This window comes from Caretta caretta, chromosome 1, assembly GCF_965140235.1.
Source record: "Caretta caretta isolate rCarCar2 chromosome 1, rCarCar1.hap1, whole genome shotgun sequence".
NCBI lineage: Eukaryota > Metazoa > Chordata > Testudines > Cheloniidae > Caretta > Caretta caretta.
The window spans coordinates 256,370,419-256,394,123 of record NC_134206.1 but is presented as its reverse complement, the minus strand read 5'-3'; the positions used below and the strand labels follow the sequence as shown (position 1 = coordinate 256,394,123).

The 23,705-nt window shown below is 45.4% G+C and overlaps 1 protein-coding gene across 1 annotated transcript in view; it reads left to right on the top strand.

Annotated features, from left to right (window-relative positions):
* The window catches only part of SYN3 (synapsin III), a 289,948-nt gene that overhangs the window by 29,196 nt on the left and 237,047 nt on the right, over nt 1–23,705 (top strand). The window contains exon 3 of the mRNA XM_048832522.2: nt 17,396–17,453. Within this exon, the coding sequence (XP_048688479.1) occupies nt 17,396–17,453 (58 nt within the window). The remainder of the gene's footprint in view (nt 1–17,395; nt 17,454–23,705) is intronic.

The window sequence follows — 23,705 nt, the reverse complement described above, 5'->3', positions numbered from 1 at the left end:
TAGACCACACACATCACCATAATATCTGAGCACCATTCAGTAGTACATTAAGCTGTGTGACTACACATTTGTCCCAAGGCCCTGAGAAGCTGTGTTTTTATCACCTCCATCGCTCTCTCAGTGCCTGTCTGCCTTGGGCAAGCTGGCCAGGAGATCCAGAGGGAGGAAACCCAGAGTGTGGCCTGCTTCTTGGTACTAGCCTTCAGGAAGTCATCAAACATCTGCCACTGCCAGTCGGCCTCGGCAGCTGCCAGGGAGCTCTTCACTGCCCTCTGGTTTTGGAGACTCCCTTACAGGAGAAGAGAATATAATAACCCTGGGGAACACGTGAGTATTTGGGTTACCCAGATTTTGGTTATATGGGATTGTGTTGTACTTGCTCACTTCAGCCTCATCAGGAAAGTTGTAAATGGCCTTTCCTGCAATATTTAATTATCTCCCCACTACCTCCCACCCTTTATTTCCCAGCTGAAACCTGGAAGTGATGGTCAAAGATTAAATTGCTTTTGCTTTCTTGTTCTTCATCCTCCTCAGTGTCCAGCCTATCCCTGGGCACTGCAAGGGCCATTGCTGAGGGAATGGTTCCACTCTGTCAGACCAGCAACTCCAAACTCTTTTCAGAACTGGAGCTAGGTAAATAAGAACATTATCTGAGAAAGAAAGAGGGATAAAGGGGTTCTCCAACTAACCCAGGCAATCACTTCAGCAAGATAAAACAGAAGAAGTGGTTGTATATTTCCAACAATGGTGGAAATTTTAAATGCCAGCGATAAAGATTGCACAAAATTCCTTCAAGATCATTTTACATTCAACTCCAGTTAAAGAAATATCTCATTACCTACGTTCCATCTAAATGGCCTCAGATAAAGAGCTTACCTCTAAAACAGGGATGGGCAAACCTTTTGGCCTGAGGGCCACATCTGTGTGTGAAAATTGTGTGAATGTTCATGAATGCTCATGACATTGGGGGTTGGGGTGCGGCAGGGGGTGAAGGCTCCGGCTGGGGGTGTGGCTGAGGGTGAGGGGTTTGAGGTGCAGGAGGGTGCTCCGCACTGGGACTGAGGGGTTTGGAGGGTAGGAGGGGGATCAGGGCTGGAGCAGGGGGTTGGGGAATAGGAGAAGGTCGGGGTGCAGGCTCCAGATGGCGCTTACCTCAAGTAGCTCCCAGAAGCAGCGGCATGTCCCCTTCTCCAGCTCCTACACAAAGGCGTGGCCAGAGGGCTCTGCGTGCTGCCCCGTCCGCAGGAACCACCCTTGCAGCTCCCATTGGCCACAGTTCCTGGCCAATGGGAGCTGAAGAGCTGGTGCTTGAGATGGGGGCAGCATGCAGTGCAGAGCCCCCTGGCAGTCCCTCTGCATAGGGACTGGAGGGAGGACATGCCGCTGCTTCCGGGAGCCACACTGAACCATAGCACGTGCGGAGCGAGGCAAGCCCCTAACCCTGCTTCTGGGTGGGAGCTTGAGGGCCGGATTAAAAGGTCTGATGGGCCAGACGCAACCCACGGGCCGTAGTTTGCCCACCCATGTTCTAAAACTAGGTTTCTCTAACAGCAAAACTGTCTTTGAGTGAAATGTGTCTTTGCTCCCTAGAACCTGTCAGATTTCAATTGTGTCATATTTCATCGACAGGTGACCATTTCAAGATTTTCCCTTAAAGCCCTGTCAAAATAAATATTGTTTGCAGTATTGTTGTAACCATGTTGGTCCAAGGATCTTAGAGAGACAAGGTGACTGAGCTAATATCTTTTATTGGACCAAACTTCTATTCATGAGGGAAACGAGCTTTTGAATTTACACAGATTTGGGGACCTGAAGAAGAGCTTTTGTGTAAGCTCAAAAGCATCTCTCTTTCACCAACAAAATATAGATTAGCTGTTCCTTGAGTCATCCTCTGGTTAAAAGTTAGAGAACTACATTCAGGTTACAATTCCCTTTTTTCCTGTTACAAAATACATAATGATTTTGATTTAAAATGCCCTCCTTGTGAGAGGAGATCTCCCTTACTTTAATTGGTCTTTTCCTCATCTATACCATCCTTGAAAGCGGAGAGGAAAACTTGCCTAGTGGCTAAAGAACACATCTGGGAGCTGAGGCACATTGGCTTACATTCTTGGCTCTGCCACAAACTTGTTGTTTTAACTCACCCAAGGTACGTTACTTACCTTCACTGTGCCTCATTTTCCTTATCTGTAAAATGCGAATAAAAATACTGAGCTGGCTGGAGCAGAGCATGTTGCCGCTGGGCTGATGGGGAGGAGGAGGCATCTGTGGCTAAGTCTCCTTTCAGTTTCTCAGATCCTGGAGCTACCTGCAGGCTGAATCTATCTAAGGATTCTGCTAACTTGTAAGGACACTGTGGTCCAGCCCTGCTTCCCATTGTGCACCTTCGCCACCAAAAGAAGCAGGTAGTGAGGAGGCTGCTCTGGCCCCATTTCTGCCACATCCTCTGTGCTGGGTTGTTTGAGGAAGCAGGTGCCATGAAACCAATCACACTGACTTTCCCCCTGTGTCGTGGGAATCCCTAGCTGCCCCTCAGGGGCAGCTTTCTGGCTGCTTTGTGACGCTCGGGAAATACCTACAACAACCTTTTTTATTTTAGGTATATCTGTAGACCCCATTACCCTTGTATGGGAGACCCACGACAGCCCTCTGAGATGGAGCAGGACTATCATCCCCATTATGCAGAGAGACTGTGACTTGCCCAAGGTCACTCAGGAAATCTGAAGCAAAGCCCAGGTCTGCTGAGTCCTAGAGTAGCACCCTAACCACAGGACCATTCCTGAAGGGCTCAAATGCTGGCCTTACCTCTGGTCCCCTTGTTATAAATGTAAACCAAGATCTTGGGTGTAATGGCCTTCAGTAGTCTCCACTTATTTCCCAGCAGACATGAGTGCATTACAGACCCATCATTAATAGCATGGCTTGTTTCTGCCTCAAAAGAGGGGATTCGTTACAAAGCAAGGACTGCCCTCCTCTCCCTTACTCTATCCTCCCCTTCCCAGGGTAATGGGCTTGGAGTTTGCATCAAGGTGGAGGTGTAGCAACTGAGGCCAGTAACTAATACAGGATCCTTCATCCAACCTGAAATGAGAGTGAAAATGAGTGGAATTTTCCCCATGAAAACTGGCCTTTTAACATAGTAGGAAAGTCTCTGGTAGGATGGCAATTGCATCTAGTGTTTGTGCGAATCTAGCAAAACTAGGGCTTTGCTGGCTACCATTTCTATAAGAGGTGATTCTCCCCGCACACACACACACACACTTGGCACTGCTGCCTTCTGTTTTAGCTGGTATTTTCTTACTTATTTACTACCTTGATGCACCTGCTGGTTTTTCTCAAGTGTAACAATAAACTCAATAGCTGAGTCACTGGCTTGTGCTAAACTTCCCTGCAGTATAAAGGAGACACCACCAGGGGGTAGTCCATTACCACAGCATCCATCTAGCTCTCTGTTGGACCCGTTCACATGTCTAATACACCGTGCTACCATCTGGGGCCTAGGGGCCAGTCTGCTGCTTAGTCCTAACAGTGTAATCAAAGAGGAAGGTGTGGCACTAAGCCCATATTCTTCATAGAGAGATGGTATGGCACAACTAAGATACGTTTTGTGCAAAAATGGGTCATGTGAGATATCATTGGAAAGGTTATGATTGACTAAATGTGATTATCCTATTAGTATATATGTATCATTTCTGTATCTGAAGTTAGGAATATTGACTATGTATCAATTGCAAAAGTGTTTGCACCTGGGGAACACCCACTAGACAAAATGCAATCAGTCTGGCTGCTTAGTCAATAAATCAATAGGGAGAACAATAGGTCTTTGAAGATGCTAATCTCCTACCTTCCTGAGAAGCTTCCTGCATGCTGCTTTGACACTGCAGGGTCGTGTGATCATGTCACCTGGTACTGGATACCATATTGGACTGTTGGTATTTTTCCACTAGTAGGGGGTGGGGATCAAACTGGGAAACAAAGGATTCCCGCCATATGTAAATCCTATTTTGGCTGGGGAGTGAGTTAATCAGGGTTGGTTCTTCACTGGATACACCCCCACCCCAAAGATGACTGCTCAAAACACCTAAAACTGAACTGGGGAAGAGCTGGACCAGGCTAGAAGGGAATATCTGGAATTCCAAGCTGCAAGCAAAAGAAGTTTCCACAATATTCCTCAAATGTAAGTGGGTCTTTATAAAATATAGTAAGATTTGTGCCTTGCCTGGAAGCATTTACAGTAAGAGGGCTAGCTTCTAATATTATTCACGTGGGTGAATGAAGGCAATAGTGTCACTCAGGATTTACACAGGTATAATTGAGATCAGAATCTGGTCCAATGACCACAACACTGAAAGACCATGTTGATTAGGCCCTATTCTGATCTCAGTTAAACTGCTGTACTTTCTGAGGAACCGATTTCTTCTTCCTAGTATTGATCTGATGAAATACCAGCTCAGACTGCCCCACCTGAGCAGCAGTGTTTGCCTTGAGAAAAGATGACTGTCTGGGGATTGTGGCTGGCCACTCTGGTTGCCTCACACATGGAACTAGTCCCAGAATCTTCGGAGTGAACAATAACCTATTGTTACCGTTTTGTTCATTTCATTTTTGAAGAGGTATCAGATTTAAAACCTTTTCCAACCCCTCTTTGCCTGCCAAAATAGCTGACTCTGCAGCATTTTTGTGTTGATAAATGGTCCTTTCCTTCCTCCTCCCTCGCGCTGGAAGAGTTAACTGGACCAGAAAACAGTCACTAGAAATAAGTAACAACAAGTGAAGAGCTATCAATATTTTAACATGGGACTGCCACAAAACGTTCCCCCATAGCCTGTGACAAACCCCATGTAATGAGGCCTCATTGTTTGCAGACAGGAAGGGTGGGAGACTGAGGAACCTGTCCACTGATTTCCCTTTTTAAAAACAAAAACACTTTCTTGTAACCCAAGAAGGTGGCAATATAGCTGGATAGGCAACTTATTTGTATTGCAGAGCACCTAGGAGCCCCAGTCATGGACCCAGATCCCATTGTGTTAGGCACTGTGCTAACACAGAACAAAAACAGTCCCTGCTGCAAAGAGCTTACAGTCTAAGTATGTTAAGTGCACTTAATTGGAAAATAGTATCATTTGTTTCTTTAAAATTCTGCTAAGTCTACTGATACTACAGCACAGCCCTGAACTTATCTCTCTTGTAGTGATGGGCTGGAGGGTATAAAGACCTGTAATGGGAATCCACACCTTCATCTGCAAACCTTTGTTAATAGCTGACACGTGGCATACCCTGGCATTTTTCAAAGGCTAAATATTTGCTCTTGAAATATTTGTGAGTCCTATATAACTCAATCCACTCTGGCAGGGATGTGGTAGCCGTAGCAAAAGAAGGGTGGATTCCATCAGAGGCAGGAAAATGACCCAACTCTCCCTTTGATATGGTGGCAAAAATTTGCACAAGAGCTTCTATTTCTCTCCTTCCAGCAGCTCCCAAAGAAGTGTATCTTTACTCTGCTTAGTGCAGTATTGGGGGATGACTCTAGTTGGGTTGCTCTGTTTTTTGACAAACTAGCCATCATAGCCACCTGCAAAAATGAGTCTGCCAATGGATCTCCATCCACAGCAGAGAAAATGCCATTCTTTTTTTCTCACTGAGGGTCCCTGTCCCAGCCATGCACCCTATGGGTTTAGAGCTGGGCAAGCAGTCTCATTTGAGCTAGGCAAGCAGTCTGTTTGGAAGCATCTGCTGCCCTGGAAGAGATGTATTTTTAGAGACCCTGCAACCTCCATGTCAAACCTGCATTTGTTGCCAGGGCATAGAAGTTCTCTCTCTCTCTCTCACACACACACACGCGCGCGCGCACGGAACATGAGGAAATGGAGTGGCAGAACTCCATGTTACTACAAATCAGCCAAATCCAGGATCATGACCTCATCCAGGAGGAAAGTGTCCCACCTCTGGCAACTTCCTTGCCCAGATCAGCGTTAAGTAAAATCCCCCCCTTGCTCGAGTGGTTTTTTCCAAAGCTGAAACAAGATTTGAGAACTGTGAATTGTTAACTCCCGTTGCCCGTGAAGTTGTACTCACTTCCCCACCCTAATGCTTTGTTTAAACAGCATACTTTGGAAATGCTCATGCATACCTTTTAAGCCCATTAATAAAGTACCATGAAAACATTGCTTTTTGTGCCAGCTGTAGTAACAAGGTCCCTGCTCACTTTTATTTGCTAACTATCCCATGTCACTTTTCAGAACAATAGGTGTGTTTTGTCCTCATTCCAAGCTAATTCAATACTATCAGAATTACATGCTTTCTTGCTTAAAATGCTTCCACCCCATCAAGAATATGTGCCATATTTCACAGGACAAAGCCATTAAGGACAATGTGAGTGTTACAAAATTGAATTGTTGTTTTTCATTTCCCTCCATCTCTAAAGCCAGGCTGTCTTAACATAATGGCACCAAACTCCTGGACTTGGAAGAGAAGAGAAATTATGATTTATTCATAACCGAACCCTTTCAAAGCTATCTAAAATAACACTTTTTTGTAAAATAAGGCTTGCAGGGCTTTTCAGAGCTTGGAATAAAGTGCTGGATCACATTAGGAAGAGGAAATTACCAGCTGCAGTTTACTGGGCTAAAAAAAATCCATTTCTAGTCCTGGTCCATGGGATATTGAACCTTAAATATGTTACTAGTCCAGGACTACCAGTGGTCAAATAATGTTAATCTAATATTGAGTTTGGTAAATCCGGCCACTTTGCAAACTAGTTCCCTTCTTTTTGCAAATACATTTACTATTTGGAAACATTCTGTGAATGTCATAAGTAAGGCTGTGTGTCTGTCACAGAGGTCACGGAAGTCACGGATTTGGTGATTTTCCGTGATGCCCATGATTTCTGCAGCGGCCGACACGGCCGGTCCAAGCAGATCAGGCAGCCCCTGACCCAGCTGCACTGGCTGCCGCTGGGGCAGTTTGGGAGTGGGAGGTGGCTCAGGGCTGGGGCAGAGGGTTTGGGAAGCAGCCAGCATGACCCTGCAGCTCCTAGGTTCTGCACGCTGCCTCTGCCCACAGGTGCCACCCCCACAGCTCCCATTGGCTGTGGTTCCTGGCCAACGGGAGCTATGGAGCTGGAACTCATGGCGGGGGCAGTGCACAGAGCCTCCCTTGCCTTCCCTCCCCCTAAGAGCTGCAGGGACATGTGGAGCTGGGTAGGGAGCCTGCTAGCCCCGCCAACCCTGCCCCCCACCATCAGCGGAGGTCCCGGGTTGCGCGCTGCCGCCCGGTCCCCCTCCTAGCACCAGCGGGGATCCCGGGCCAACCCCCACAAGCACCTGTGATGCCCATGGACTGCCCCCCGAGAGCAGCCGCAGCCCCCCAGCCCAAGTTTTAGTTAGGGGTATAGTATAATGAATTTTTGTTTACTGCCCGTGACCTGTCCATGACTTTTACTAAAAATACCTGTCACTAAAACGTAGCCTTAGTCATAAGCAAACAATTGTTGGCCTACAGATTATTCACTAAGGCTATAGCCACATTAAAGAGCTTTCAGGGGCGCAGCTGACCACTGTAAGCTTTGTAGTGGAGCTGCTCTAAGCTATCAGGAGAGAGATCTCTTGTCAGTTTAATTAATCCATCCCCAATGAGCAGTAGCAGCTGTGCTGGCGGGAGAAGCTCCCCCACTGACATGGCTCTGTCCACACCAGCACTTAGGTCCGTGCGACTTATGTCACTCAGGAGGGAGGCTTATTCATACCCGGGAGTGACATAAATTATACCGACATAAGTGGTAGTGCAGAAGTGTCCAGTGCTGAGATTTGGAACTTGAACGTAGAAATTGGTTGCTCAATTTGCAAGGCTTTGTTTGTGTTCCCTGATTGGACATCCTAAATTTTCTAACAGGAGAATAACAAATAGTGAATTGAGAATAGCAAATAATGCCCTTCAAACATGCATTGGTGACACAGGTTGTGAGTCATTCGTAACTAAGCAGCTGTCATTTGAATACTCATAAATAAAGAAGGATATTTATATTCACAAACATATCTGCAAACCTGAGTTTTCATTAGTTGACCAACTCTAAACAGCACTGAATATTTCCTTTCTTGCACCTCATCCTTATCTGGCAAATATTCCCTACCAGGTTACAAATACGCTAATGCAAGTCAAATTTGGGGTGTTAATTACTTTACCAGAATCCTTTTAAATATACGGTATTTAACCTCAGCGTGTCTTGTCTAGACCTGGGCAAACCTAAGAAATTCAGCCAGGTTTCTCAAGGTTTGTAAGCCTTTTAGTGACCTGCAAATGAACCCAGGCACTTACATCATTTCTGCCTAAAACACAGCAGCTTTGATTGAGTTTTGCTTTTGAGTTATTTTGGTTCCCTTGTTCCTAACTCTCAAAGGTGCTGTACATGCATTTCACTTCAAAGCAAAAGTGGAATACAGTATTGTACGAACCCTTACAAAATGATACCCCTCCAAACAGCTCCAGGCTCTGCCATCTAGATTTAGCAACAAGGAAACCTTCTAGCAATGTACAATTTTAAATTGTATGTAAACTACAATTTGCTGCCTCATGTGTCACAGCAGCGCCTACACCAGGGGTGGTCAACCTGTGGCTCCGGAGCTGCATGCGGCTCTTCAGAGTTAATATGTGGCTCCTTGCATAGGTTCTGACTCCGGGACTGGAGCTACAGGTGCCAACTTTCCACTGCTCAACCCCAGGCACTGCCCCAACTCCACCTCTTACCCCAAGGCCCCTGCCCCTTCCCGCTTCCTCCCCAAACCTGCTGCATCCTTGCTCCTCCCCCCTCCATCCCAGAGCCTCCTGTATGCTGCGAAACACTGATCGCGGCGGGCGGAAGGGAGGGGGAGGTGCTGATCAGCAGGGCTGCTGGTGGGCAGGAGGTGGTGGGGCTGCTGACATATTACTGTGGCTCTTTGGCAATGTACATTGGTAACTTCTGGCTCCTTCTCAGGCTCAGGTTGGCCACCCCTGCCCTACGCTGATTTAAGCAGCAGCTGAGAAGGAGGCCCTTCCAGTTTTCTGGGACTTGAAGGAATATGGCTGTGATGCTGACCTACAGCAAGGCATCCTTCATATACTTACAACATTGGAAAAATGCAAAGAGCAAGATCAAGTGTAGTGTTAGTTAATAACAGACCCATTTGCTCTTGAAGAATTCCACTGTCTCTAGTTAGCCCTGTTTCATCAGCAATAAGTGATGCAGGAGGCAGACAGAGTTGCAGGAATCTTAATTTACCAGGGGGCGGGGTTGGAAGTGCTTAGATACTACAGTGATGGGCACTATACAAAGGGCAGGGATGATCTGCTGTGGATGGAGGTCCATTGACAGACTCATTTTTTTCAGCGGACAGTGATGGCTAGCTTGTGATTATAAGGCTCTAGTGTTTTTGTGTAGCAGCAACCTGGGCCCGTCTTGTGTTGCTGAACTGCTGATGATCACTATGAACCCTGAAAATAAAAATGCAAAAGGGATTATTTTAGATTGTTCAGGAAAGGATGGTCTTGTGGCTAAAATGCCAGCCTGGGACATGAGAGATCTCTTCCCGCTTCTCCCACTGCCTCCCTGTCTGACCTTGGGCGGCCACTTAATCTTTCTGTGCCTCCATTCCCCATCTGTAAAATGGGGATAATAATTCATCCTTTCTCCCATTTGGTCTTGTCTATTTAAATTGTCAGCTTTTCAAGGCATGGCCCCTCTCTTCTTGTGAGTTTCTATAGCACCTAGGACAGGTGCGCCCTGACCTCAGTAGGGGCCACTAGGTGTTACTGCACAGTGAATATTAAACAATAACGTATCCCTTCTATGTCTGAATGATACATAAAGGTCTCTAGATTGCAGCAGGTGTGTAGAATAGACCTGATTGTCCCAAGGCACTCAACTCCTGGGGTAACCATTTCCTCCCCCTCCCACAAGGCTTTCTGTGATCAATAATTGACCAAACTTGGAAATCCATATCGTTTGTAGGTGGAAATTTCTAATCTGGGAGAACTGGGGAGCTGGGCTAGAGAGCGGAAAGCCTTGCACATTTTTATCCATTAAAAAGGCAAACCAATAAAAATGCACTATTGACTCCCTTTGTATTGTCATAGGGGCTGGAGGGGTATCTGGGCATTCCGCAGCCTGCTTGCTAGTATCTTGGAAACTGTCTCCTTTTTCCCAGTCCCAACCCCTTTTACGTAGGAGACAATGCGGACATACAGTGAGGGCCTTGTGCATCACCCGGGCCCCCAGACCCTTTGACACAGGGAATTCTTTCAGTGGCTAACCTCACTCCGTGAGGTCCACCCTCATCCAATCAAGAGGGTTGCAGCCTGGCATTTTCTAGGTTAATCTTGGAGGAAATTACATGCTTTGATTCCCAAAAGACTCAAGAGATATCTCTGTTTGTATTTGGATGACAAAGAAAGGAATTGGGAGATTCCATAATTTAATCCTTTTAGTCTTCTATTTGATTCACTCACTTCTCTCCTCCTCCTGCTACTCTTTCTTCCTCCGTTTTCACTTTCCCCTCTTTCCATTTTTCTCCCACCGTGGTTCTTGCATCACATTTTTTGTTCAAGCCCCCACTGCAGACTAGGAGTGTGGGGCAGGAAATGCAGCCTGAAGCTATAGTGAGAAGAAATGGGCGGCCAGTAAAGCTAACCTGAGTTTGTTGGATTGGATGCTGTTAGGGGCCTGATCCAAAACCCATCAAAGTTAATGGAAAGACTCCCAGGAATTTGCTCATAAAACATGGCGACACTCCATCCTCTATCCTGTATGAATTCTTTTGCTTGGAGCTGTTAAACCTCCCACTCTGTTTAACTTGAAACAAGGAAGATCTAGATTGCTCCTCAAAAAACTCTAATAGGCTAAGCATACATCTAACACAATGGTGCCTAACTCAACCAGGATATGGTAGGAAAATGTAACCAACACAGACTTTATTTCATGATAAAAATCACAAGTGAGCAAAGTCAGATCAATAGTTTGGGATTCTCTCCCTGCTTTTTAGTTCAGCAATAATATTTGTTTTGAATTAAATGAAAAGGCAACACCAGGAACATCTCAGGCTGCCTTGTAGGGATATCCCTGCTGGCTAATGAACCTGCTCCACCCACATGGGCTGCTGCTTTTAGCCATCAAACCTTTTAGCCTTCAACCCGCAATGCAGCCAGCAATGATTCTGTTGACTCCAGCTGCCATGGGGGTGTGGCTTCTCCACAGGTGCAGTGCTGAGGTGATGGCTGCTGAGTTACTTCCAGACACACTGCAAGAGATCACAGGGACATTTCTTATAGCTACTCCAGTGAGGTCTCTTGCAAGACACCTTGAGGCACATTTCCTTGATCTCTTCTTGTCCTTGCAAATTATTGCATGCAGTAGCCATTTTGTGAAATAGCCTGAAGAAGTGCCATCAAATACATTTAACACAAAATACTGTGCTTCCAACAGGCTGAAAAATGGGACATAACCCCACTCATTCAGCCAACTGACTTATTGAAACAGCTTCAGATTTTCCAATCGCCACTCCCCTCTTCCCCCTGCAACACTCTGACTCATGCTATCTCATCCTTCGTAAGTAGACAATGGGATACTGCCATCCCTGTCCAGAACATCTTCAGGACAGGTAACAAACCTAGCTTTTGGCAATGTATGTTACGTTCAGGTATCCTGCCTGCTGAGACTGCACCTGAACAAGAGATCCTTTGGGATTCTCTGCCTGATCCTGTATACCCAGGCAAGTCAAGCAGATCTCAACCCTTTTGTGGAGTGCTCTACAACCCATCAAGAAAATGGAAGGTTCTCTGCAGCATCCCCTTCCATCTACATACACCACGAATCTTGTGGCTACCACTGCAGTGCCCACTGAAGTGGTTCTTATAAGCACCTTCTCTCCAGGACATAAAAGCCACACAAGGAAAAAAAAAAACTCAAGGAAGAGACAAGCCTGGGGGGTAAAGGCTTATCCAGGATTCCAGTTTTGAGCATATTGACTGGTTGATGAAGTGAATACCAAATGCTCCTTTGGAGTTGTTTTAATATAAAAGAAAAAGTAATCAGGTAAAGCTAAGTGTGTATGGGAGTAAGGAAATGGCCAACTGTAGCTCACTTTCAGAGGCTTTACCATAATGTCCTATAGACTTCTAGGAAAAAATGATCCCTATGAATTTTGATCTTTTTCTACTGATCTTGGAAATCTCCACTATACATCTGGGGGCTGATTCCATGGTTGTGCCATGGCCTTTCTGTGATTCAGATATGGATTCACCAAAGGCCAGCACAAAGGGGCCGCTGGACAAGAATAAGCTTCAGTCTCCAGGGAATTCCCCAGCACCACCTCTATTGGAGCCCTGGCAAAGGGGACCTACCCAGATGGTAGGGTGGCCAGGTGTCCGTTTTTTTGACCAGAAAGTCCGATAGTGTCAGTCAGACCTACTGACCAGACACCCAAAGTCCAGTTATTGCAGGCAGGGGAGGTGGGGAGGACCGGAGTCATCACCTACGCCAGCTCCTATTCAGCCAGGACAACTGCCTACCTGCATCGGGCGGATGCAGCTCTCAGCACCGGCTCTGCAAGTGAGTCCCTCCTGACCCACACAGGGAGAGGGGAGAGGACAAAAGCAGTGAGCAATGGAGGTAGGGGTAAAGAGGAGTGAACAGGGAGTGGGGCCTCAGGGGAAGGGGCGGGGCAGGGGAGGTTCTGGGACTCTTGCTGGAGTGTCCGGTTTTTAAATATTACAAAATTGGCAACCCTCCCAGGTGGCCAATAGAGCAGGAACACAATTTAAGTCAGCACTGGGGGCCATATGAGCTCCTGCAGCCCCTGAATAAGGCAAGGCGCAAGCTGCCTCCCTTCAGTGTCTGTACTAACACAGGGATGAACTGGGCCCTTGATGTTTAGGAGGCTGAGAGGTGCTTATACTACTGTGTGAGCAGGCTCCTTTGGGGCCACTTTTGTAGACTTACTCTGATAAACGCTTCACAAGAGTATAGGGATACAAGTACTGTATGCTGACTTCTCACGAAATGCTCTTTACACGTATAACATAGGGACCAGAGAGCTGATGCTTTTCAACAGCAGGCCTTTGCGTCTGATCCCCATAAAGGATGTGCTGTGTATGTATCAGACTGGGAATGGAGCACTTGCTTCCCCCAAGCACATCACGGGGGGGGGTTGCTTGGATTCTCTGAAAAGCAAGCTTTTAATCTTTCTAAACAAATTTGTGAGAGGAGACATCTGAGGTTTCTACCGTTACGGGGCTGAAGGTGAGATTTCAATCTCACTGGGGCTGGAGCAGAAAGCAGAGGGCTTTTTAATGTGTTTCTAATGCCCTTTTGCCCAGGAAATATTGCTTCCCACAAGTGTGCAGCTCACTAATCACAGAGAAAGATGCACTAAGGGGAATTTCTTTTAAAAACAGAAGGCATCTACTGAGCTATTATAGCACTTCCTTTTCCCCGTGCACGAGCTGCAGCATTCACATGTTTCTTACCATTGTAAATCCTCCCTAGGGTTTGTTCTGCTAGCATGGAGCCACAAGTTTTTCCGTCCAAAATATCTGTTTACATGCTAATTTACTGAGATTGGAAACCAAACCACTCAAACTACACCCTGCATAGCCTAATTATAATGCAGCAATCTGACTCTGTCAACATCCTGCATGCTTTATAATAAAGTGCTGGCCAGTTAGACCAGTGGTCAGTAATCCATGCTGACATGGGACGGGGGGGAGGCAGGATGACTTAGATGATTCCTGTTTTGATCTCTCAAGCCAGTAGGCTGGGAACACTGTGAGGCAGCCCACGCAGCCTCTAGGGTGATGAAAGATGCCTTGCATTGTTCATAAGTGACTTCATTGGATAGGCTAGAATGGCATTGCTGAGGCACCAAAGGAAGACCTGTGATGGGTCTTATGGTTAAGACATGGTATTGGGACTTGAGATCTGGGTTCAAATCCTGGCTGTGTCACAGGCTCCTGGTGTGACCCTCAGCAAATCACTTGTATGGCCAGATTTGCAAAAGAGGGCAAGACTTTGCATCTCACATTGTTCTCAGTGGGACCTGCTGGGTCGTGATTGCTTTTGAAAATCTGGCCCTTAATCTCTCGCTCTTTAGTTCCCCCTTTGTCAAATGGGGATATAACTTCCTTTCTCCCAACTTTTGTCTGTTGTAAGTTCTTTGGGACAGGGCCTGTTTCATGCTGTGTGTTGATGCGGTGTCTAATGCAATAGGGCTCTGACCATGAACGTGGCCTACAGGTACTTCCATAGTATAAATAATTCCTAGTTGCTTGAAACTTCAGGGGCTCCAGAGTGAGACTAATATCTCTTTTCTGCTCAGTATGGTGGCTTCTACTTCCCAAAGGCTCAGAAACACCAAGTGTAAATTAAAAACACTATTGAATCTGTTTCCGAGGGTATTTGCAGCAGGTGTTTCAGTCTTCCCCTGTGCAGTGTCAGAATAGAGCACAGAGCAAAACATTTATCTCTGAATTATTTAGCACCTATTGTCTTCAGAGATCCCTACAGCAGCTTAGCCCTGGATCTGCCTTGAAAGAAAATATATCCTCTAATTTAAAAAATGTGAGCTGAGTCATTGGAATGAGCCAGGCCATGTGGAAAATGGGGTCCAGAAACAAAGGTCTCACTGTGTCTTAATCAAGATGCCTTGTTCTTATGCCCTGGGTCCACATGGTGGTGGTGCCCCAGACATGACTATCTGGGAACAGAGTCTGTATTGTAGCAGTGGGGAAAGGGTTCTATAATTTTTACTGTGAAGGCTAATTTCCTGGACTAAGCAGTGGAAGTCTCATTGCTTCATCTGTAATGGATGAAAGAGCGTGTGGATAATCAGCCTCCATTGTGAGTAGGACCGAAGCAGCACCAATGAGTTAGGAACCAGCAAGTCAGCAGAGTGGAGGGGTCATCAGAGGGAGAAAGTTTGTTTCATAAATGTGGGTGATGCATATACACTGTGATGATCTTCTGTTTAAAAAAATATATGCGTGTACCACTGAATGCCATGCCTCAAACTTCAAAACAGTTACTGTGAGCACACTAAGTTTATCTCGGCTTTTGAGTCTGCTGGTTACAGCAGTAATTCTCTACATGTAAAATGGGAAATACCATTAAACCCAGTTATATCTCTAGAACCAGGATGAACTTAAGTGCACGCACTGTAACTTTTGTTGCCAAAGAGGTGGCATCGTTTTTGGCTTTTTTTCGTCCTACTCTCATTACCTCAAGGAAGGTTAGCCCTGGTCTACACTAGGACTTTAGGTTGAATTTAGCAGCGTTAAATCGATGTAAACCTGCACCCTTTTTTTCAACTTAAAGGGCTCTTAAAATCGATTTCCTTACTCCACCCCGACAAGTGGATTAGCGCTTAAATCGGCCTTGCCGGGTCGAATTTGGGGTACTGTGGACACAATTCAACGGTTTTGGCCTCCGGGAGCTATCCCAGAGTGCTCCATTGTGATCGCTCTGGACAGCACTCTCAACTCAGATGCGCTGGCTAGGTAGACAGGAAAAGAACTGCGAACTTTTGAATCTCATTTCCGGAGACTGCGGGAACTGTGGGATAGCTACCCACAGTGCAACACTCCGGAAGTCGACGCTTGCCTCCGTACTGTGGAAGCACTCCACCGAGTTAATGCACTTAATGCACTTAGAGCATTTTCTGTGGGGACACACACACTCGAATATATAAAACTGATTTCAAAAAACCGACTTCTATAAATTCGACCTAATTTCGTAGTGTAGACATACCCCTTAGGGATAGCTAAAGTCCTGCATTTTCCTTTTTCTGGACTTGTAAGAGCCTGTTGGTCACACCTGGCTAATGTACTGTCCCTACCTAACTTCCAATCATAGTTAGAGTAAACTTTGTGCTGATGAATGGGCTTTTTGACAGAGGGACCTTTTGATGGGAATTTTTTAAACAAAATGAAAACTTTCATTTTGTTTAAAATCACCGTTTCAAAACAAACTTTTGTTTAGACTTAAAATGTCAGTTTGGTTCTTTAAATCTGGACAACTTTGTGGGTTGTTTTTTAAACTTTTTTCCCACGGCCCCCATTTTCTTCCCCACCCCAATCCAATGACATGAGAGGGAATGAAATAAAATGTGTGGGAAAGTTTTTTTAAAAAACATTAAAAAGGTATAGGGAAAAACCTGCTCTTCCCCCTCCCGCTAACTTTCCTTCATTTTCTTTTTCTGTCCAAACTTTTGTCACTTGGATAACAAAGTGTTGAAAGTGTTACTTTTTCTCAGAAAGTAAAAAACACTTCCAATATTTAACTGTTTCCTACACTTTGTTGCTGTTTTTCAACAGGCAAAAATTGGGAAATGGTAATACAGTGGAAGGGGAGGGCCGCCCCCTTTTTTTTAAAATAAAACAAATAAATATTTTGGGGTGGTGGGGGGTCCTGAAATTTTCTATTTAGGACATTTTTGAAAAAACTAAAAAGTAGTCATCTAAGTCAACAGTTTTTAAGAAAAAAATGTTGATTTTGATGAAACCCTGTTTTCTGCTCGGAAAATAGCTTTTGTTAGAAATCTCCTGATCCGCTCTGTATAGAAGAGAATGGCTTAAAAAGCATATACTTGTCCTATACCTGGTTCTTACTGCACTATCAGTCCAACCCTTTGAGCGGTAACTTCCATCTGTTTTCCTCTGTTGTATATTCGATGACTGTGGCTATTAGCAGAGATGAGAGGAAGTATATGAGAGAGACTTTTTTTCCAATGACTCTGATGCAAATCTGGTTTCACAATTTTGAAGAAATCTATCCTTATTGACATTTTGAGGATATATATATATATATATATATACTGTTTCTTTAAATCAGACGCATGAAGCCAGGCAAGATAGGGCTGGGAAATTTCCTAAGACAAGCTCTACAGTGAAGCAGAGAGAGAGAGAAAGAGAGGCTTAATATGGTTTTCATTATGCTGATAAAGTTCCTTGTTCAGTGTTGGAAGAAAATTTACTCTGAGTCTTTGTCACATGATAGATTTTGCCTCCCTCTGTCCATAGCCTCTGTCCCCAGGATAGAGAATACATACAAACTAGTCTTGTCATTGATTATTACTGTTATTCTGTAAGGTGCAGGGAGATCATTATTTTCTCAGTCTACCAAAAAACCCTCGCAAGCCTTCAAGGAAATTTCCAGTGTGATTTTTCATCTGGTTTGGCAGATTCCTCTTGGAGAACAGAAAGTCAAGGGAAAATGGGAATTAATAAAAGATGTTGTGAACCATCTGGAAATCCTTCATCAAAAAGGGAAAACAGCAGCAAAACAGTAGCTGACAAATAAATAAATAATCATGAACTGCAGTCTTTTTAACCATCTCCCTCCCTCCCTCCCTCTCTCTCTCTCTCTCCTCAGGGCCAAGTATTTCCAGGGGAAGAAGGTGAATGGAGAATTTGAGATCCGAGTGGAACAGGTCAGTGGACATTGAAATCCTCTGTAGCAAGGGTTCACGTAGGTGATTGAGACCCCACATGCAGGTGTCTGCGGGCATCAGCCAGGAGGAGAAGGGTGCTAAGGAGGAATTTTAAGTCTTGTCTGTTTCACAGAATTAGAGAAGCCGGAGATGAAAATAACCTTTTGGGCCATCCAGTCCTGCCTTTTCAGGATTGTTCCCTATTGTACTTTTTCTAGTGCTGCTTTGCATGTCCCTATGGATATGTCTACGCTGCAATTAAACCCCACAGCTGGCCCATGCCAGCTAACTTAGACTCATGGGACTCAGGCAAAGGGGCTGTTTAATTGCAGTGTAGCCATTCAGGCTTGGGCTGCAGCCTGAGCTCTGGGACCCTTCCACCTTGCAGGGTCCTAGAGCCCAGGCCCCAGATTACCTCTCATGCCAGGGAAGATAGAACCAGGGCCAAGGAGTCTAGTGCCCCTATGTAAACTCTCATATGCCAGTGGGGGAGGGAGTGGAGGTGAGAGGGAGACCCAGAGGGATAGGAGCAGCCACCACAGGGCCCAGGAGCTGTGGGGGAGCAGGGAGTGGGACCCAGAGGGTCTGGAGCAGGCCTGGAAGCAGGTAGGAACCCGCAGAACCCTCTTCCCACCCTGGAGCCGGCTCTCTCCCCTCCCCTGCTAAGTCTCAGTACCTCCCTTCCTGTCCCTCCTCCTCTTCCATTTGCAGGGAGTATCTGCCTCTCCAGTGCATTCCCCTGCAATCATTCCATAATCTCCTTTTTCTCCTCTCCCAAATACCCCAAACCAGGGTAGTCAAATATTTTTTGTTAAGGTCCAAATTTCTTGGTCAAGGTATAGTCAAGGTCTAGACTCCAGAGAAAATAATAAAAAAAGTTAATAATAATAAGTAAATAAAAAGATGTTGGGGTCCATTCAAAAGCATCTGGTGGTCTGGTTTTGGCCCACAGTCCGCCTACTGACTGAAAACCCTGCATCTTCTTTCCTTCCTTCTCATTCAGAATTACAAATGCGCTCCTTGGAGAGGAGCTGTCTCCAGTACCCCTCTGGTGGAAGCCCACTGGCTGAAATAGACAGGGGAAGATTAACCCATCGCTGGGCCCTAGACAAAACTTCCTCATGTCCCCCCAGCCCTTCTCCCAGTTGGCTTCCTTGTGCAGGCATGCACCACAGCTTCCCATACTTGTAGCAGCTCTTGACGCAATTGCTAAGCGAACCCTGTGGGTAGAACAGAGGGAACATTGGCTGCTGGAAGTGGGACAAGGCTGGGCAGGCCCTGGGGTGGGGCGGGGTGGCATTGGCTTCATGGCAGCGACAAGGAGGAGCTGTGCTGGCTGCCCCAGTTCTCTCTCAGGTTTGGCCCTGCCGCCTCTCTGTCATGACAAGGGTAGATGGGGTCACAGTGCCACTCAGGTTGGGCCCCATCCAAGAATTGGGCCCTCAGCATACGCTTAGGTTGCCTATGCCTTAAATCAGCTCTGGAAATGGAGCCTCTGCACTGCTGTTTCTCTGACTGGATAGACCAGGATCAGTGCCTACCATGGGGCTTGTAACAATTCCCAGGAACTCCTGTGAACCTCATCCAGCCCATCAGCCAAGACCTGTTACTTAGGTGGCATGCTCAGGTTTGGGCATAGAACCCAAAGGGGCTAAGGAGTGCAAGTAATAATCAAGTGTGCATGTGGCGAAAAATGTGCCTTCACTGCAGTGGCTATCAGGGCTCCCACTGCTAGGAACCGTTGCCTGCTAGTGTTGTGGTACTGAGAGTTACCTCAGTGAAGCCCCCTTCTAATAATAAATGTAACAACTGCAGCAGTACTCCAGAAAATGAATTATTTAATTGAGAGAAAGGTTGGACAACCGTGAACAGAAAGCAGGCTGCTTTCCCCCGCTCCCCATATATGGCAATGGAGCCTAAGAGTAACAGATGGTGAGTTGCGCCCTGCTTCATTGGACCTTGAATGCAGAAGTGATCATCAGTTCTATCATTGTCTAACAAGGGAAATACAGAAGTTGTATTGTTGTGGGCAGTCCTTGAATGTGGCCTCAGGCCCCTGTGCATATCGATCAGGCCAAGAGGGGGGCGCTTATCTGTTCAGACTCCAACTCTTTGGGCTTCCTCTTTTACTCATCCCTTGGGGGACTCCATTGTTTTTCACTCACTCGCTTCTTTTTTTCATTTTTCTTGCCCTCCCCTGCTCCTCTCTGCCTTACTTATGACCCCCTGGCCTAAACCATCATGGAACACTTCACTTTGTCTTTTCTGCTACTGAACACAAGAAAGTTCTGGAGCCTAAAAAAGAGAACGCTCTTCCACAGTCCTGGCCTAGGAAGCCCACAGAAAAGAACTCTGTGTACATATGACCTTGTCCCAGACCTTACCATGCTGTAATGGTCTTTAACCAGGTGAAGCAAGGGTCCAGGGCTGGTCTGAGTAAACTCTACACTGATCAAAAGCTAAGTGTTGTGGCTCTTCTGAAGCGGCTTGGGCCGTGTGGTATGCTTGTTCACATGTAATTATCCGGAAAGGTTTTTTCTCCCAGCTCACCATTGGATCCCATGGTAAATTTCCACTCATTATGTGCCCTGGGCAAAAACTTAGCTTTTCTGAGGAAAAAAGTGTTCTGTTTTTATAGCGAAACCAGATTTTACCTGTAACAATAAAATAGCCTCTCTTTTTTTACCAGCGGAAAGTGTTGAAGTGAAACATCCAAATGTTTAACACATTTGCAAAACAATGTCAGGAATGAGACACTTCAACAGTTTTGCTGGCAGTGCTCAAGTATGTGGCGTGGAACGCAGTTACATCCATTCTTCTGGGATGCCCAGAAATGGGATTTGAATCTGAGGCATTTGCCTTACTGCTTTTTCTCTCTCTGATTGCTGCCTGTATTACAGCTTCATTCTCTGTTAACAAGCCCCATCGGCTGCTTTTGGGAGAAGCAGAGAGGGGACACTGATATTTTTTTCTTTTTTTGGTAGGTAATGACCTCATTTTATTTATACTGTGGTGGAACTGTTGAAAGCGGAACTGTCTCTCTCTCAGCAGCTGGTTGTGAGCTATCAAGTCTGGTCATACCCCCCTACCAGCTCTGAGAGTTTTCTCTCCTCCTTGGCTATAGTTCTTGAGCTTACACTTGTATGGAAACAGGTCAGGTTCTCAGGTTGTTTACTATGGAAATGAACTATGTGACCTCCATGCCCTCCCGCCTTCTCTTCCCCCAAGCTCTCCCTTCAGCTAATTTTATCCACACAGGCATTGAGAAGACAGATGCTCCATTCATTGCCTAGTGCTGATGAATATGAGAAAAGCATGGTAAGCCATACTGAGCTGGATGTGTACTCTCCAGTCCTGTTCCCTGGCTTCCATCCTCTCAAATCATTAATTAATTCAGCCACAAGGATCCTCTTTATTTCCTTCTTAGTTTCCTTTTTGCGTGCTCTTCAATTTAAACCCGGACACTGATTTATTGAGCGATCTATTAGGATGTCTAAAGTGTGCTATATTATCCATCTCAGGACACACATATGTGCTATTTATTTAAACCTTCCCATGAGATTGCTTTGTCTTACCTTATTGCCTTTAGTGACTGATTAACCTCAGTGCCAGGATCCTGGAAACAGAGAGAGAGAGAGAGCGTGGTGGGAGAAAATTGATAAGGTCCTGGAAGCAGAAAGGAGAAAAGAAAGAGAGCTGGAATAGTGAAAGAGCCAGGACCAAAGATCATCAGCGACAGTGAGGATTCCAATCCTGACCCAAAGAAGCAGGGTGGTGATAAAGAAGAACTGTTATTATTTGAGGGCTGGGGGCATTTATGTTCCAAGTGCATCTGGAAAAGTTCAGCATTGCCAGAAACTTCCCACCATGCATGCAGTTCCATTACCCAAACGTAATACTCTTACTAGTAATATTTAGGGATTTTAACTCTTCCAATGTAACATCTGTTTCCAAAGACTCCTTTCTCTTCTTGGATGTTGGAGAAATCAGTGAGGGAATTAAGCCAGAGCACTGGAAGCCACAGTGTTTATCTCTGTGTTTGGATCTCTAAAACCTCTTTCATCCAAGGGTACATTTAATCCTTTTCTTTAGCAACTTTTAGTGAATTTAGTGTTGGCCAAAGGGACCAGATTGACAGCCAAAGAGTCTTAAATTGTCTCGTTAGCCAAAAAACAGGTACAGCAGCTATGCAAGCTTCCCCACATTGCTCCATCAATGTACCTCAAGCCTGATCCTGAAAGACCTCTCCTAACACAGTTAGAGTAATTCAGTCTCCATGTTCATTTAGGCCTCCATACAGTAAAGCACTTAAGCATGTGCTTATCTGTAAGTACGTGAGTATTCCCATCTCTTTTCAGCAAAGCAATTAAATTGGCTTCAGTGAGACTAAAGCATGTGCTTAAAGTGTAGCTCGTGCTTAAGTGCTTTGCTGAACTGGGGACTTAATCCTTGTCCTTTCTGCCAAAAAGGGAGTCAATTATGGTTGTGCTTTGTTATGTGGATATTTTTCTCCCAAGTGGCCTTCTGTGACAATGGTATTCAATCACTATCAAGCTGAGTCGCACTTTGGAAGTGCTGACCAACAGGTGGAAGTCTTGGTTTATCTTATTCCCAGGGCCCTAAACCATCTAACCCCTGAGAATTTATCTATCTAAAAATTCAAGACCTCAGATTCAGTATTGCCAGTCCCAAGCATTTGAAAATCATGAGTTGGTCTCCAAAACAAATGAGATTTTTTATAATAATAATAGTTGTTGAGTTCCTTTGATTTGCCTTCTGTTCTTGAGCCCTTAGGGTGTGTGTTCTCATAGTTTTCTAGAAAAAATATTTTATAAATAATGAAAAGCTGGGGGCTCCTTCCCCCATCAAGGATGCTAGGCTAGAACTGCCATGAAGGAGACCCAAAATGGATTATAATATCTTGGTCTCTTTCATCTCAGTCCAACAGGTGCTTGAACACTGTGGAGCTCAGCCTCATGAGGAAGATGTGGCATACCATCTTATTTTGGGGGTACGTGAATTGTGCAGCTACTGATCACCCTAATCCTTGGGACATAGAAATGCAAAGGAGAATCTGAACTTCTTTTTTTTTTTTGTTACTTTTCTATCTGTGACGGGTTCCCCGGAGTACAATCTGGAATTGGGGTACCACTCAGCCCTACGTCTTACCAACCTAGGCTCCCTCTCACACTGTGATGCTATGACAAGCTGCAAATCCCTCCAGGTCTTGCATTCACACAGCCATCCACAGACAGGAATACACCCAGCTGAGTTACATGAATGCTTTCACCAGACACTCATGAGCCAACAATAGAGAGGCTCCAGCCAATTCCCCCGCTCTCCCCACCCAGATCCCCAGCCTAGGACCCCAGAGCTGTACCATCTTGCCCTGGTCAGAAGCCTGACCAGTGTAAGTTTATGACCTAGTCCGCCCCTCCCTCAATATGGAGAGGACATGCATCAGCCCTTGTTCCTGAGCAGATTTCCCTTGCACTTCAAGCAACACACTATTTTAGGTAAAAAAAAATATAAAACAGATTTATTAACTACAGAAAGATAAATTTGAAGTGATTATAAGTAGTAAGCATACAGATCAAAGGTGAAAAGAAAAGGAGTACTTGTGGCACCTTAGAGACTAACAAATTTATTTGAGCATAAGCTTTCAGGAGCTACAGCTCACTTCATCAAATGCATCCGATGAAGTGAGCTGTAGCTCACGAAAGCTTATGCTCAAATAAATTTGTTAGTCTCTAAGGTGCCACAAGTACTCCTTTTCTTTTTGTGAATACAGACTAACACGGCTGCTACTCTGAAACAGATCAAAGGTGGTTACCTAAGAAATAAAAAGTAAAATCACAATCTGAGTTCTATGAACTAGACAGGATTTAAATCAAGCAATGTCTCACCCTGATGGTTTAATACCTTAATACACAAGCTAGGATTCTCCTTTCCAGCCTGGGACCACCTCCCCAGTTCAGTCTTTGTTCTCTAGACATGTTTCCAGGTGTTGAGTTGTGGGGGGAGTGAGGCCAAATGATGATGTCACTTCCCCTTTTTATAGCTTCTTCCAGCTTGCTGGAAAGATCCTTTGCTATGACATGAGTCAAGCAGCCTCCATTGTGTATGCACTCTCTGAGAGGTTTCTATTGTATACAGTTCCTGGGGTAATCCTCCTGTGTGTGTGTGTGTGTGTGTGTGTTCCCCCTTAAATCACTTTCTGGCTGCCCCATTGTTGTACCTGAAAGACTGGTT